Source organism: Trachypithecus francoisi, unplaced genomic scaffold (assembly GCF_009764315.1).
Source record: "Trachypithecus francoisi isolate TF-2019V2 unplaced genomic scaffold, Tfra_2.0 Contig01440, whole genome shotgun sequence".
NCBI lineage: Eukaryota > Metazoa > Chordata > Mammalia > Primates > Cercopithecidae > Trachypithecus > Trachypithecus francoisi.
The window spans coordinates 29,442,271-29,457,245 of record NW_022681431.1 but is presented as its reverse complement, the minus strand read 5'-3'; the positions used below and the strand labels follow the sequence as shown (position 1 = coordinate 29,457,245).

At 44.0% G+C, this 14,975-nt stretch overlaps 1 protein-coding gene across 1 annotated transcript in view; it reads left to right on the top strand.

Moving 5' to 3' along the window:
- The window catches only part of SFRP1 (secreted frizzled related protein 1), a 46,939-nt gene extending 36,763 nt beyond the window's left edge, over positions 1-10,176 (top strand). The window contains exon 3 of the mRNA XM_033232055.1: positions 6,655-10,176. Coding sequence (XP_033087946.1) covers positions 6,655-6,977 — 323 coding nt within the window. The 3' untranslated portion in view covers positions 6,978-10,176. The remainder of the gene's footprint in view (positions 1-6,654) is intronic.
- Positions 10,177-14,975: the final 4,799 nt, after the last annotated feature.

The following is a 14,975-nucleotide window of genomic DNA, read 5'->3' as shown; positions in this document are numbered from 1 at the left end:
TCCAATATAGTTATATCACACTTTTGGTTAATATTGAATGTTTAATTTATTAGAATTGTGTAAATATTATTTGCAGCTGAGCCATGTAGTGTACTGCATATTTATTTCCTTTCTTTTACATCTTTTTACTTGTCTTGAATTTTACATTTCTTCTTATATTTTAAATTTCCGAGTAATCTTTCCTAGTCTCTGAACATTCCTTTTAATAGCTTTCTGTTCTTGTTTTAGGAATACAAAAGTCTTATCTAATTTATTATCATTTAAAACAATTTTTTTGAGGGAGGGTCTCACTCTCTCACCCAGGCTGGAGTGCAGGGGTGCAATTATAGCTCACTGCAGCCTCAATCTCCCAGACTCAGGTGATCTTCTCACCTCGGCTTCCTAAGTAGCTGGGACTACAGGCATGCAACACCATGCCTGGCTAATGGTTTTTTTTTTTTTTGGTAGAGATGGGGTCTCACTATGTTGCCCAGGCTGGTCTCTAACTCTTGGGTTCAAGTGATCTGCTTGTCTCAGCCTCCCTAAGTGCTGAGATTACAGGTGTGGGCCACCATGCCTGGCCATATTATCAATTTTTTAAGTTTTTTTTAATTTTTATTTTTATTTTATGTACAGAGAGCTACTATGGTTTCTTTCATTTGGTGGATGTGCTGGATAATCCATTCAAGGAAGCTCACTTAGTCTAACTTAATGAAGCCTACCTCCTCTGCATACTGATGGAAACACTGGCAGCACATGTTGAGGCCGTAATGATAAGAGCGAGAACCTGGCCTGATTTTTTTGGGTGACTCCAGGAGAGCCACTGGTGACCCATCTTGCTTTTAGGAGTGCAACAAGGGAAAAAGCGATTTTTTTTTTTTTTTTAATACTCCCTGCATTGTCTCTGTTATCTCTGAATTCCTTTTCTTCCTTTTCTGTTTTGAATGTTCGGTCTTTGCCATTCACATTTGGAGGCTTTCCTCAAATACCTGCCAGACCTTGACTGTCCATTTGAATTTAACAGCAAGACACGAAGTTGGAAGCTCTTTGTGTACATGCAGGGCCTGTGATTTGTTGGGCCTCACTGGAGAATTTTGTGGAGGGCCCATAGGCCTTTTCTTTTGAACTACTCTTAGGTTGATGCAGAAGTAACTATGGTTTTTGCAATTGAAAGTAATGGCAAAGACCGCGACTACTTTTGCAACAGCCTAATAATTTCTTTAGAGAAAATCCACCCAATCCTCTGACACAGGCATATAAATGTAGTGTTCTAAGACCTGAGTGTCTCATTCTTCACTTTGCTGACGTTCATGTAACTCTTTGGTGTTCACACAGCAGCACCCTGTCCTGTCCTCCTCTGTGTCTAGTATACCCCAGCTGCAGGCTGTCTGCAGGTTCAGGCCTCCTTTGAGATGGAGTCTTGCTCTGTCACCCAGGCTGGAGTGCAGTGGTGCAATCTCAGCTCACTGCAACCTCCACCTCCTGGGTTCAAGCGATTCTCCTACCTCAGCCTCCCGAGCAGCTGGGACTACAGGCCTTCTGTATGGAATGAAGCCCGTGGCTATTGCTGGAGTTGGTGAGGGCAGCCACCTGGACTCAAGGCCCAGGGGAGTGGGTCTGAGTGTCCCTATGTGAACTTGCTGCCAATCCCAGGAGTGTCCAGGGGCCCCAGTTCAGGAGCATTTGTGGGACCTGCTGTGCAGATGGGCTTGTTTCTTACTGGCGTCCCTGTCTGTCCCTCTTTTTCTTCTTTTCTCTGTACTTGACTGGCATCCCTGTCTGCATTTTAACTTTTCTTCTCCCTTTTAAGCTAGATTCTACCATCCATTTACTTTCTATCATACAAAATGTTGTTGATACGATCTTGTTTCCTTTACCACTTTCTTGCATGTGTTTGTAACTTGTTTTTTTGACTATAATTTTAAACTGAGTTCAAGAAGAGTGGGAATGATTGCATGTGCTCAGTCTAATCCATGTGGCTAGTGTGCCTGGGAATGCTCCTTCACACTCAGTCCGGAAGCTTGGTGGGATGGCTTCTGTCTTCTTTTCCCTTCCCGTTGGATTTTTGCTCTCTGGAATTTGCCCTCACCACTCTGGATCCTGGCCTCCTATGGGTTGCCATAGCCCCCTAGTCACCCAGTTAAGTGGTCTAGTTTCAGACTCATTCTTAAGCTCTTCGGCCCTTAGGGTTGACGGGTGTTTCCTCCATTTAAATGGACCCTGTGGTTTTCATGACACTGGTTTCCCAGCGGGGCCTCTCATGGCATTTACATTAACTCTTCTTCCTTTCACCTGACGAAGGTGCTCCCTGGTGTCCTTCTTTCTCTCTGTACTTTACCCTTCATTACTACTATCATCTGCACTCAGATGAGTTATAGATTGATTCCTAATGCAACCCCATGCCACCTTTCCCCACAGACCCTTCCTGGATTCCTACAGCCATTCCACAGGACTGGTTATGAAATGACTGGCTCTGGGCCAATGGTTGCCTTATGTTCAAAGTCATCGATAGGATGTCTCAGGCTTGGGAGGGTTGGAGGCACCATTTGTAGAAGCAGGGAGTCAGGAGGAAGAGACGACTTTGAAGAATGTGAAGGTTTGGGATGGTGTGTGATGACTTCCTCATTCTCATTTCAGCTTCCCAAATAGGGCCAGGCTTCTTAGGGGAGCCTACCAAGGAAGTATAAGTTGTGAGCAAAAATGGTTTGTGTGACTGCAGGTGGAATGAAAGCATAATGGCTTACTCAAATGTAATGGATTATTTTAAGATTTCCCGAGAAAGACCCAGATAGGCCCTTGTTGCAGCCTCAGATTTTGAGTTTTCAAAGTTTCTGGGTCTCTGAATTCTTGCTGGCAGCGATGCCTAGGTGGGAGTCATGTCTTATCCTTGGAGGATGTTGAAATTTTTGCTTAAGAAAAAAAACACATAATTTTTAAATTTTGTTGTTTGGTTTTAGATCAGGGTCTAGCTGTTACAGGGAACTGAGATCCAGGGCCCAAGGTGGTAGTTTAGCCCAATGAGGGAAGCATGGAGGGAGCCCAGGGTGGGGATAGTGCTGTAGATAAGCCTTGCCGTCTCCCGGAAGTACCCAGCAGGGGCTCCTCAGATGGTTGATCCACCAGGCCTGCAGTCGTATGGTGCCCTGCATACAGACAGAGAACTGAAACTCAAAGAAGAACCCAGGACCTGGGACTGTATCCAGTGGTTGCCCCAGCTGTTACCTTCTGGGCTTCTGTTTGTCCACTACCACCATTTACATTGCAAATTCAGTCCATGGGCAACATCACTGGGGCCCTGTGAGCAAGATGGGATGGGGTGGTGGTGATCAGTTCCGGGCTGCTCCTGAGCCAGCACCTGCCCTCGCCCCAGCAGCCATGGGATGCAGCATGGTGGGAGTCTGCACACACACCCACGAGGAAAAATCCACCTGGGACAGCTCATGATCTTTTCAACATTGTTGGTGATCTGCACCCCTAAGACAAACCCTTGAAAGACAGAAAGATGTTAGTAATTTCTGGCCATATGTGCCTTCTTCCCTGCTCTCCCCACCTCAAAAAAGAAAGGGGCCAAGTGGCAAGACAAGAAGTAAAATCTAATGTGTAACACATTCCCATACTCTGATTTCTCCTCCCTCACTGCTCCCCCACCTATGTAAACTACATTCCTTTACATGGTCATGGCAAAGGAACATTAATTTTTGATTTGAATTGTGATTGAAAGCAACACAATCAGAAGAGTGAAGTAGTTTCCACTGAAGCAATATCATTTCTAACCGGGTTGTGGTATGTATGGCAGGAGAGAGTGGTTTTGGGGTTAGGTGTGGCTTCTGATCCTGATTCTGTATCTTACAAACTGTGGCCTCATGCTGTTGTTACTTAACCTGAGTCCTTGTCCTTGATTGTAATAAAGTACTATTGATGCCTTCTTAACGTGGTTGCTGGGAGTATTAAACAAGGAATCATAGATAGACATATCCCATTCTCATCTTCAGAGCCCAGCACGTGGTGGGTACTGTACTATGATGGCTCACTTCTCTGCAGAAAAGAGGGTGCCTGCCTTGTCAGCTGGAGTGTGTATTGATTTGTCCCATCTCTAATAAATAAAATAAATTAAAATATTAAATAATAAAGCTTTCACAAGTGCAGTTTCTCCTTTGCCAGAGAAGTCTCTTTCAACCAGGAAGCACTCTTTTGCCATTTCATAAGTGAAGTCATTTTGAAATGTAGGTGAAACTGGGAAGAGGGTCTGAACTCCTCTCCATGATCTTCTTGGTCTATTTAATCAGTACTCCAAGTTTGCCATTCATTCTAAAGAATTTTGGAACCATAGAGTCAGCATGGACAACATCCAGATTAAAAGTGCACATTTAGACATGGGTTTCAACTTAGGATTAGTGACTTTAGGCAAGCCAACTTAACCCCCTATGCCTCAGTTTTCTCATCTATTAGATGGGAAAATAATTATGCCTTCCTCCTGGGATTGTTAGAATTGACTTGAGGAAATGCACAGAAAATACTTAGCATGTGTCCTGGCAGGTCACATGCTTTCATAATTCTTAGCCACTGTGATTTAGTTCAGGTTCAAGACTTTCCACAGGGTGTGTGGGTGGAAGCCTTGCGTCATTAAAAAGAGGGGGCTTGGTAATTTTCTATTAAAAAGAATTCAGAGGAGATGCAAATTACCTGGTAACTGGCACCTAGAAAGTGATTTCCAACTCTTTTGGGAATATCTGGGGTTGGCCAGTCTTAAAGGGGAGTTGATTGTACCAGCGACACTGTGTGTTCAGTCTGCTTTGTTTATAGAGCGCGTCCACGCTCATTTATCTTCATCAGTAGCCCCTGTGGAGCCACTGCTACAGGATGTGGCTCACAGGTTAACACTGTTAATTCAATGTCCATTGGGACAGAGAAAAGAGAAAGCAGAGCTGGTGAATGGACCGGTTTCCCATTCTCCTGGGAGTTGAGAACAGAAGCAGCCCTGGTACCATATTGGATTTGAAGAGAGCTCATCACCTGGATTTATCAATTAGGACTTCACCAGGGCTTGCTCTAATCAGCCAGGAAGTCAAAGTAGATTTGGATTTTGTGTAGGTCTTCTCAGTTGGCAGAAGATTAGTACTGCCTGTCAGTGGGGATTAGTGGTTGATTAGCGATTGACTGATATTAGCAGTACCTGCTATCTTACCATCATAGAGACCCAGTAGTAGAAACTGATTTCTCCCATGCTGTGGTTGGACGTTGATGTTTAATGCAGGAAGCATGACCATTTGAAGCAATCTTTAACTTTCCCTTGCTGAGTGCACACACATAGTTCTGCCTGTCATTTTATAGGACTCAATTTTCAAGGAATTGTAGGTCTTTCAGTGTTAAAATACTAAACCAGTAACTTGCTCTTTAAAACAAAACCAAACAAAAAGAAACCCTCATGGTCAGGCATGGTGGCTCATACCTGTAATCCCAACACTTTGGGAGACTGAGGAGGGAGGATTTCTTGAGTCCAGAAGTTCTGGGCAACATAGTGAGACCCGTCTCAAAAAAAAAAAAAAAAAAAAAGCCAGACATGATGGTGCATGCCTGTAATCCCAGCTACTTGGGAGGCTGAGGTGGAAGAATTGCTTGAGCCTGGGAGTTTGGGGCTGCAGTGAGCTAAGATCGAGACACTGCACTCCAGCCTGGGCGATAGAGTGAGACCCTGCCTCCACAAAGACATCAACAAAAAGCAAAAACACTCAGGGTTTTTTGTTTTTGAATATTGAGATCAATAGCATCAGATTGTGTGGATTAAATTGGGTTATAGGACCCTTTTTTCTCTTAAAGCAGTGCATGATATTCTGAGTCACTGTATTTTTAAAAAGAGCAATGTGATTTAGTTTTGAAGTTTATTTGAGGATCTCCTGGTACCGATGGCCATTACAGAGAGATACCACTGGATATCACAGAATAGGGGGTGGAGGCAGTGGCAGAATGGGTAACTGAGACCTTTATTGTTATTTTTATTTTTGAGATGGAGTCTTGCTCTGTCCCTCAGGCTGGAGTACAGTGGCGCAGTCTTGGCTCACTGCAATCTCTGCCCCCCAGGTTCAAACAATTCAACTGCTTCAGCCTCCTTAGTAGCTGGGATTATGGACACCTGCCACCGTGCCTGGCTAATTTTTGTATGTTTAGTAGAGATGGGGTTTCACCATGCTGGCCAGGTTGGTCTTGAACTCCTGCCCTCAGGTGATACACCCGCTTTGGCCTCCCAAAGTGCTGGGATTACAGACCTTGGTTTTTATGGATAAAACTGCCGGTTTCTTGACTTGTTACTTGCCTTTCGTTTTCTCCTCCACCTCAGCTGTACACTTGGGTCATTGTTCTAGATGAAAAGCTTTGTTCTACAGTAAACACTGGAGAGTCCAAAAGACGTGAGGGAGGATGACCGACACTGTAATTGCTGCTTGGGCGATGGGATTATTAGAAGCCCAAACCTCAGCATCATGCAATATCCCCATGCAACCAACTCTGCACGTGTGCCCCTGAATCTAAAATTAAATATATATATATTTGAAGGAAGAAAGTATAAGCAAAAAATAAAATAAAATGATAAAACGCAATCACTTGGAGGCTCAAAAAAAGAAAAGCTGTGTTCTAAATGCTTTCTCTTCTCCTCTTTTCTTCTGTCCTCTCTATCTCTAGCACTGAGGATGAAAATAAAAGAAGTGAAAAAAGAAAATGGTGACAAGAAGATTGTCCCCAAGAAGAAGAAGCCTCTGAAGTTGGGGCCCATCAAGAAGAAGGACCTGAAGAAGCTCGTGCTGTACCTGAAAAATGGGGCCGACTGTCCCTGCCACCAGCTGGACAACCTCAGCCACCACTTCCTCATCATGGGCCGCAAGGTGAAGAGCCAGTACTTGCTGACAGCCATCCACAAGTGGGACAAGAAGAACAAAGAGTTCAAAAACTTCATGAAGAAAATGAAAAACCACGAGTGCCCCACCTTTCAGTCCGTGTTTAAGTGATTCTCACGGGGGCGGGGCGGGGAGGGACCCTCGGGTGGGGTGGGGGCAGGGGTACAGTGCCCCGGGAATCCTGTGGGCCTCACACACGCACTGCGCCTGTCAGTAGTGGACATTGTAATCCAGTCGGCTTGTTCTTGCAGCATTCCCGCTCCCTTCCCTCCATAGCCACGCTCCAAACCCCAGGGTAGCCATGGCCAGGTAAGGCAAGGGTCATTTAGATTAGGAAGGTTTTTAAGATCCACAGTATGGGGCAGCAGCCACTGCACAGGAGGAGGTGACAAACCATTTCCACCAGCGATGCAGTCACTAAAATACTAAAAGGGGGATTGGGCAGAAAGTGAGAGCCAGCAGCAAAAACTGCATTTTGCAACTTGTTGGTGTGGATCTACTGGCTGATCTATGCCTTTCAACTAGAAAATTCTAATAATTGGCAAGTCACGTTGCTTTCAGGTCCAGAGTAGTTTCTGTCTGCTTTAAATGGAAACAGACCCATACCACACTTACAATTAAGGTCAAGCCCAGAAAGTGGTAAGTGCAGGGAGGAACAGTGCAAGTCCATTATGTAATAGTGACAGCAAAGGGACCGGGGGAGAGACATCTCCGGCTTTGCCCAGTCTTTCCGTGTGATTGCCTTTGGATCTGAATCAGCCAGTCTCAGATGCCCCAAAGTTTTGGTTCCTATGAGCCCAGGGTATGATCTTATCCCCAAGACATGTGGAGGGGTAGCCTGTACCTGCCTTCGTGTCAGAAAAAGGAAACCACAGTGAGCCTGAGAGAGACGACGATTTTCGGGCTGAGAAGGCTGTAGTTTTCAAAACACATAGTTAAAAAAGAAACAAATGAAAAAAATTTTTAGAACAGTCCAGCAAATTGCTAGTCAGGGTGAATTGTGAAACTGGGTGAAGAGCTTAGGATTCTAATCTCATGTTTTTTCCTTTTCGCATTTTTAAAAGAACAATGAAAAACATCCACTTATTTTTCAAGGTTTTAAAACAGTCTCCATTGAGCATTTAGAAGGTGTGCTAGAGCAAGGTCTCCTGATCCGTCGGAAGCTGCTTCCCAGAGGAGCAGCTCTCCCTAGGCATTTGCCAAGGGAGGTGGATTTCCCTGGTAGTGTAGCCGTGCGGCTCTCCTTCCCGAAGAGTCCTTGGTTGCCCTAGAACCTAACACCCCGTAGCAAAACTCACAGAGCTTTCCGTTCTTTTCTTTCCTGTAAAGAAACAGTTCCTTTGAACTTGATTGCCTATAGATCAAAGAAATTCAGAACAGTCTGCCTGTCTGTCCCCCTGCACTTTTTACATGTATTTTTTTCATTTCTGCAGACAGAAAGTTGACATGGGTGGGGTGTCCCCATCCAGTGAGAGAGTTTCAAAAGCAAAACATCTCTGCAGTTTTTCGCAAGTGCCCTGAGATATTTCTTAAAGCCTTTATGTTTAATCAGTGATGTATATAAGCCAGTTCACTTAGACAACTTACCTCTTTTGTCCAATGTACAGGAAGTAGTTCTAAAAAATGCATATTAATTTCTTCCCCCAAAGCCGGATTCTCAATTCTCTGCAATACTTTGAGGACTTTTATGATTGTCCCTCTGGGCCAATGCTTATACCCAGTGAGGATGCTGCAGTGAGGCTGTAAATGGGCCCCTGCGGCCCTAGCCTGACCCAGAGGAAAGGATGGTAGATTCTGTTAACTCTTGAAGATTCCAGTATGAAAATCAGCATGCCTGCCTAGTTACCTACCTGAGAGTTATCCTGATATAATTAACCTGTCACACTTAGTGATCCTATTCTTTTAACACCTTTTTTTGTGGGGTTCTCTCTGACCTTTCGTTGTAAAGTGTTGGGGACCTTAAGTGATTTGCCTGTAATTTTGGATGATTAAACAATGTGTATATATATTAGCTAATTAGAAATATTCTACTTTTCTGTTGTCAAACTGAAATTCAGAGCAAGTTCCTGAGTGCATGGATATGGGTCTTAGTTCTGTTTGATTCACTCAAGAGTTCAGTGCTCATATGTATCTGCTCATTTTGACAAAGTGCCTCATGCAACCAGGCCCTCTCTCTGCAGCAGTGTCCTTAGTGGAGGGGTTTACCTGGAACATTAGCAGTTACCACAGAATACAGAAGAGCAGGTGACTGTGCTGTGCAGCTCTCTAAATGGGAATTCTCAGGTAGGAAGCAACAGCTTCAGAAATAGCTCAGAATGAATTGGAAATGTGAATTGCAGCTGCAGGTTTTACCACCTCCTCAGAGTCCCAGGACCTTGAGTGTCGTTAGTTACTTTATTGAAGGTTTTAGACCCATAGCATCTTTGTCTCTATCACATCAGCAATTTCAGAACCAAAAGGGAGGCTATCTGTAGGCCCAGAGCTGCACTCGCACGAACCTCGGTTTTTCTCCACAAAGTATCTAACAAAACCAATGTGTAGACTGATTGGCCTGGTCATTGGTTTCCGAGAGAGGAGGTCTGCATGTGATTTGCTAATTATCACTAGGGCCAAGGTGGGATTTGTAAAGCTTTACAATAATCATTCTGGATAGAGTCCTGGGAGGTCCTTGGCAGAACTCAGTTAAATCTTTGAAGAATATTTGTAGTTATCTTAGAAGATAGCATGGAGGGTGAGGATTCCAAAAACATTTTCTTTTTAAGATATCCTGTGTAACACTTGGCTCTTGGTGCCTGTGGGTTAGCACCAAGTTCTCCCCAGGGCAGAATTCAATCAGAGCTCCAGTTTGCATTTGGATGTGTGAATTACAGCAATCCCATTTCCCAAACCTAAAATCTGTTTTTCTCATCAGACTCCGAGTAGCCGGTTGCTGTGTCATAACTGCATAGCTGCAGGAGGCTCAGGCGATCTGTTTCAGGAGAGCACCCTAGGCAGCCTGCAGGGAATAACATACTGGCCGTTCTGACCTGTCACCAGCAGATACACAGGACATGGATGAAATTCCTGTTTCCTCTGGTTTCTTCCTGTAGTACTCCTCTTTTAGAGCCTAAGTCTCTACAAAAGCTTTGAATACTGTGAAAATATTTTACATTCCATTTCACTTGTGTTGTTTTATTAACTGCATTTTACCAGATGTTTTGATGTTATCGCTTATGTTAATAGTAATTCCCATACGTGTTCATTTTATTTTCATGCTTTTTCAGCCATGTATCAATATTCACTTGACTAAAATCATTCAATTAATCAATGATACTGTGAGCTGTGACTTTTTCTTTCCCACTCAGCCATACACTTCTCACCTTCTCCAGTGAAGCACAGGTATCTTTCTCCTCTTGAGTTTCTTCAGTGATGCTTTCTGGTCCCAGTTCAACAGCTTGCAAATGGTAACTGGGTGTGGGTGGGCTGAAGGAGAACTTGGGAGGCACCACAGGCTACCCACGCCCCCCTCTCCCATTTACCATCTGCTCCTAGAAATAACTTCCAGAAGTGTTTCTCCTGGCTGTGTGTGTTTCAGATCAGAGAGAAGGTTAAATGCTTGCTCTACAAGAATGTAGCTTTCGGCCCTGCCTGAATTTCTTTTCCATGTTTCTCATGGAAACATGCTGTTTCCCCTCCGGCTCAACTCAATGTTAGAATTACCAACTAGAATTGGAAAACTTGTTCGTATCTGGGGTCTTAGACACATAGGAGGCCTTGGAGAGGAACATATGCACCCTTAATAATAAGATGGGGTTATAGCTGGGATTTCCCAGCTAGTTTGGGACTCCCAGGTCACTCACCTGGTTGGAATTATAACCCAGGGCTCCTGCATCCCACTTGCGTAGGCGTGATGTCTGTGCTCCCTGCCGAGCTTCCCTTTGGACTCAGAGTGCTGCACCACACCCAGCCCAAGCTGTTTCATGTTAGGTTATGTGCTTCTTGACTAAGGAATTCTTCCATGTGACTTCTAATTCTGCAAGCAATTACAGTGACAACTTCAATGGACGTAGTTCTCTGATCAATAAGTCACCTCCAAACCACAGACAATGGGCAGTTTTACCCAGAAGTGATAAAATATTCCCAAGTTACCCAAATCCATGCCCAAGCACAGAAACACAACTTTTTTTAAGATGTGGTATGAGGACTTGTAAACATTCTATCAAAGTCATGCTCTAGTCCAGAAAGATTCTCACATACTAATGTATCTGACTGGTGAAATAGTGAGATACTAGCCCAGCTACGAAAAATGTCCATATTTCCTTTTAGTTCCCCTGTGGTTAATAAGAAAGAAAATTTATTCAGGCTGGGTGAAGATGTCATTGCCAGCCCCCGCCCCCACACCCTGAAGCTCACCACCATGACCCACCCTTTCCATTTTTTGTTAATCTGCAAAAGGATGATGAAGTGTGTGCAAAGGTATCTCAGCTCCAGCTGCTGGAGTCACTGTGGTGGAGTTTGGGGTACCCAAGGGTCAGGACTGCTTGAGGCTTGTGCCTCAGAGACGCTGGCAGCACTTGGAACCACAGGCTTGTCCTCAAGCTGCATGGCACCTGCACCTCTTTAATGAACAATTTCGGCACTCCCCTAGGCAGGAGGTATAAAAGACCAAGGGACACAGAGGTAGGCTGGTCTTAACTTCAAAAGCTGTCTCCCCACCTTGGGTCCAGAAATGCTAGCAATTCACTTTTGCTCCTGACGGAGGGACATTGTACTAATCATCCAATAGCAATTGAAGGGCAGAGGGAGAATTGTTCTTAAATTTCAGCCTATGTGAGTATCACCAAGGAGAGCTTGCTAATATGCGGGTCTTGGCTCCTACTCCCAGACATTCTGATTGGGAAAGTTTGGGAAGGTTGGCAAAGGGGCTCTAGAACCAAGGTGCCAGGTTTCTCTGATGGCAGCAGTCCACGGGATCTTTGCAAAACATTCTCATAGGACCTGCGTGGCCTGGGGATGAGAGGCAGGAGATTATTTTGTAATCTCCTTCTCCCCACATCCACACTTCATATTGCTGCAGTCCCTTCTGAAGCTCTGTGAGTTCATCTTACCTGGCATCAGCTAATAGAGGGAAGTTAAATGCAAGGGGAAATGAGCCCTCTTTCCTTAAAGCTGGGTACATTTGGCTGTCCAAGGAGTGTTTCTCATATTTTAATATGTATGTGAGTCACTTGAGCACCAGTGTTAAAATGCCAATTCTGAAGGGTAGGTCTGAGGCAGGCTTGAATTCTGCATTTCTTTCTTTTTTTTTTTCCTCATTTTTTCCCAGTTTTATTTGTATAAAGACATACATGGCCTATCCAATAGAGCTTTGTCAAATAATCCATAAGTACCTAAAGCACACATGACTCGTAATGCTTTTAATATCAAAAGAGGTTATTTTTCTTAATCCAAAGATTACTTCATATAATTATCCTTTTTTTTTTTTTTTGCAAACTACTAGTTGGCCATATTAACAATTGAATAATCTTTAAAAAATTTAAATATAAATTTTGGATTTGGAGGCACATGTGCAGCTTTGTTACAAGGGTATATTGCCTGATGCTGAGGTTTGGGCTTCTATTGACTCTGTTACTCAGATAATGGACATAGTACCCAACAGGAAATTTCCCAATTCTTACCCCTGCCCTTCCTCCTTTTGGAGTCTTCAGAGTTAATTCTCTCTATCCTAATGTCCATGTGGACCCATTGTTTAGCTCCCTCTTATAAGTAAGAACATGTGGCATTTGGATGTGACTGCAAAGGACATGATTTTGTTATTTTCTATGGCTGTGTACTATTCCATAGTGTATATGTACCATGTTTCCTTGAGTACCTGGGTGAGGCTGAAGCTGTGAAGCTGTCAGTGTGCAGAGTGTACTTTGTGTAGGGAAGCTCTAACAGGTTGATGGTTTCAGGCGCGTCCTCACCCCCTGTTACAGTATCACCATCTCTATAATAAGCACAGCCCATCTCCTAGGGACTCAAAATATTAACCATGCTTTGGAATGGGAAGAAAATCAAACCAGAGAGTCACACTTTGAGAATCACCCAAAGCTGGGGCTTATCTTTTCAACCCACTCATTAGATTTCATTCTTGTCCCAGACCTTAAGAGTTAATTCTTTTCCTTCAGACTTGGCTCATTATGGAAACTCAACAGGTCCCTTCCTATTTTCCCCCCCATTAGCATTCTGGACTGTGCCCTTTACCAAACTTCCCAGTCCCCAACCCCCATCCCCAGACCCACCAGGGATTGGTGGAGTTAACCAACTGGTGGTATTTACCTGGACAGCTAAAGTTATATAGGAATTTGACAACAGAATTGGGACTTTTCCTGTTCCATTTGATCATGTCCGGGCAGTTTCAACCTCAGGTTATGGGAGGAGCCAATAAAGAGGGGGGAAATTGAAGTCTTTGGAGGGAAAATCCCACCCCTGATACACTGAGGACAGCCTGCCTCCTGGGCTGACTTATTAGGGGAGCAGGTGGTAGGAATTGCTGTCAGCAGGGTCTAAGGGAGGCCTCTTGTTGTAGGTTTGGAGAAGACTGGCACCAAAACAAGCTCCGAATAGGAACAGAAAGCACCTGTGTCTTCATATATCTGCAGACTATTTAGATAAGAAGGGGCTGTCCACTGTCCCTAATCATGGAGAGTTGTTTGCTTAAATAAAGGAAGGGAAAGCTGCATGTGTGTGTGCTTAAGGGGAGAAGGAGGAGGTGAGAAGAAGAAGAAAGGGGCCAGGAATTTTCCACAGCTGAAACCCACCACATGGTTATCATTAGGATGACCTTCCTATCATCTGAGCAACAGGACTGGTGGATGGGGACTGGTGAGGAAGGATTCAGGATCCGATCCCTGGGATTTCAGCTAAGTTCTGATGTGGCAATTGTAAGTTAAGCACTAAGGAGAAGTTCTTATCTCCTGCTTCCCTGGAGTGCCTGAGTCCACAGTCCTACAGCTGTGAACCCTCAGGAAGCCTGCCCATTGGCTGGCCAGGTAGGATCCAGGGATCCAGCTCCTCTGAGACCCCTGGGTGTCAGGCTTAAATATAAATAAAGCAATCAGAACCCAGAGCTTGTTGGCACGGATGCAGTGAAAAGCAAATGCTTATACACTGTTGATGGGAATGCTAGTATAACCGCTGTGGAAAACACTATGGAGATTTCTCAAAGAACTAAAAATAGAGATACCATTAGCTCTAGCAATCTTACTGCTGGGTATCTACCTAAAGGAAGAAAAGTCATTATATCAAAAAACACCTACACTTGTATGTTTGTTACAGCACAATTCACAGTTGCAAAGATAGGGAATCAACCTAAGTGCCCATCAACCAATGGGTGAATATTGGAAATGTGGTATACATACACCATGGAATACTACTCAGCCATAGAAAATGAAATAATGTCTTTTGCAGCAACTTGCATGGAGCTAGTGGCCACTATCCTAAGTGAAGTAACTCAGGAATGGAAAACCAAATATTGGCATATTCTCACTTTTAAGTGGAAGCTATGCTGTGGGTATACAGGGGCACCAGAGTGGTATAATGGATATTGGAGACACAGAAGAGCAGAGGGTGGGAGTGGGGTGAGGAATGAGAAATTACCTATTGGGACAGGTACACTGTTTAGGTGATGGTTACACTAAAAGCCCAGACTGCACTATAAAATTCATCCATGTAATAAAAAGCAATCTGTACCCCTAAATTTATTGAAATAGAAAAAAAAAAAAACCAGAACTGCACAGTAAATTTCCTTATAAGGAAGAGAATTAGAAAGAAAACAGGAGATTCTGCTAAAATGCTTTGCACATGATCCCCATCTCTATTCCACTTTTTATTTTATTTTAATTTTATTTTTTTATTTTGAGACAGGGTTTTGCTCTGTCGCCCAGGCTGGAGTTCAGTGGTGTGATCTTGGCTTACTGCAGCTTTAACCTTCCAGGCTCAGACAATCCTTCCATTTCAGCCTTCTGATTAACTGGTACTACAGGCATAAGCCACCAAGCCGCGCTAATTTTCAAAATGTTTTGTAGAGACAAGTCTCACTATGTTGCTCAGGCTGGTCTTGAAATCCTGGATGCAAGCAATCCTCCT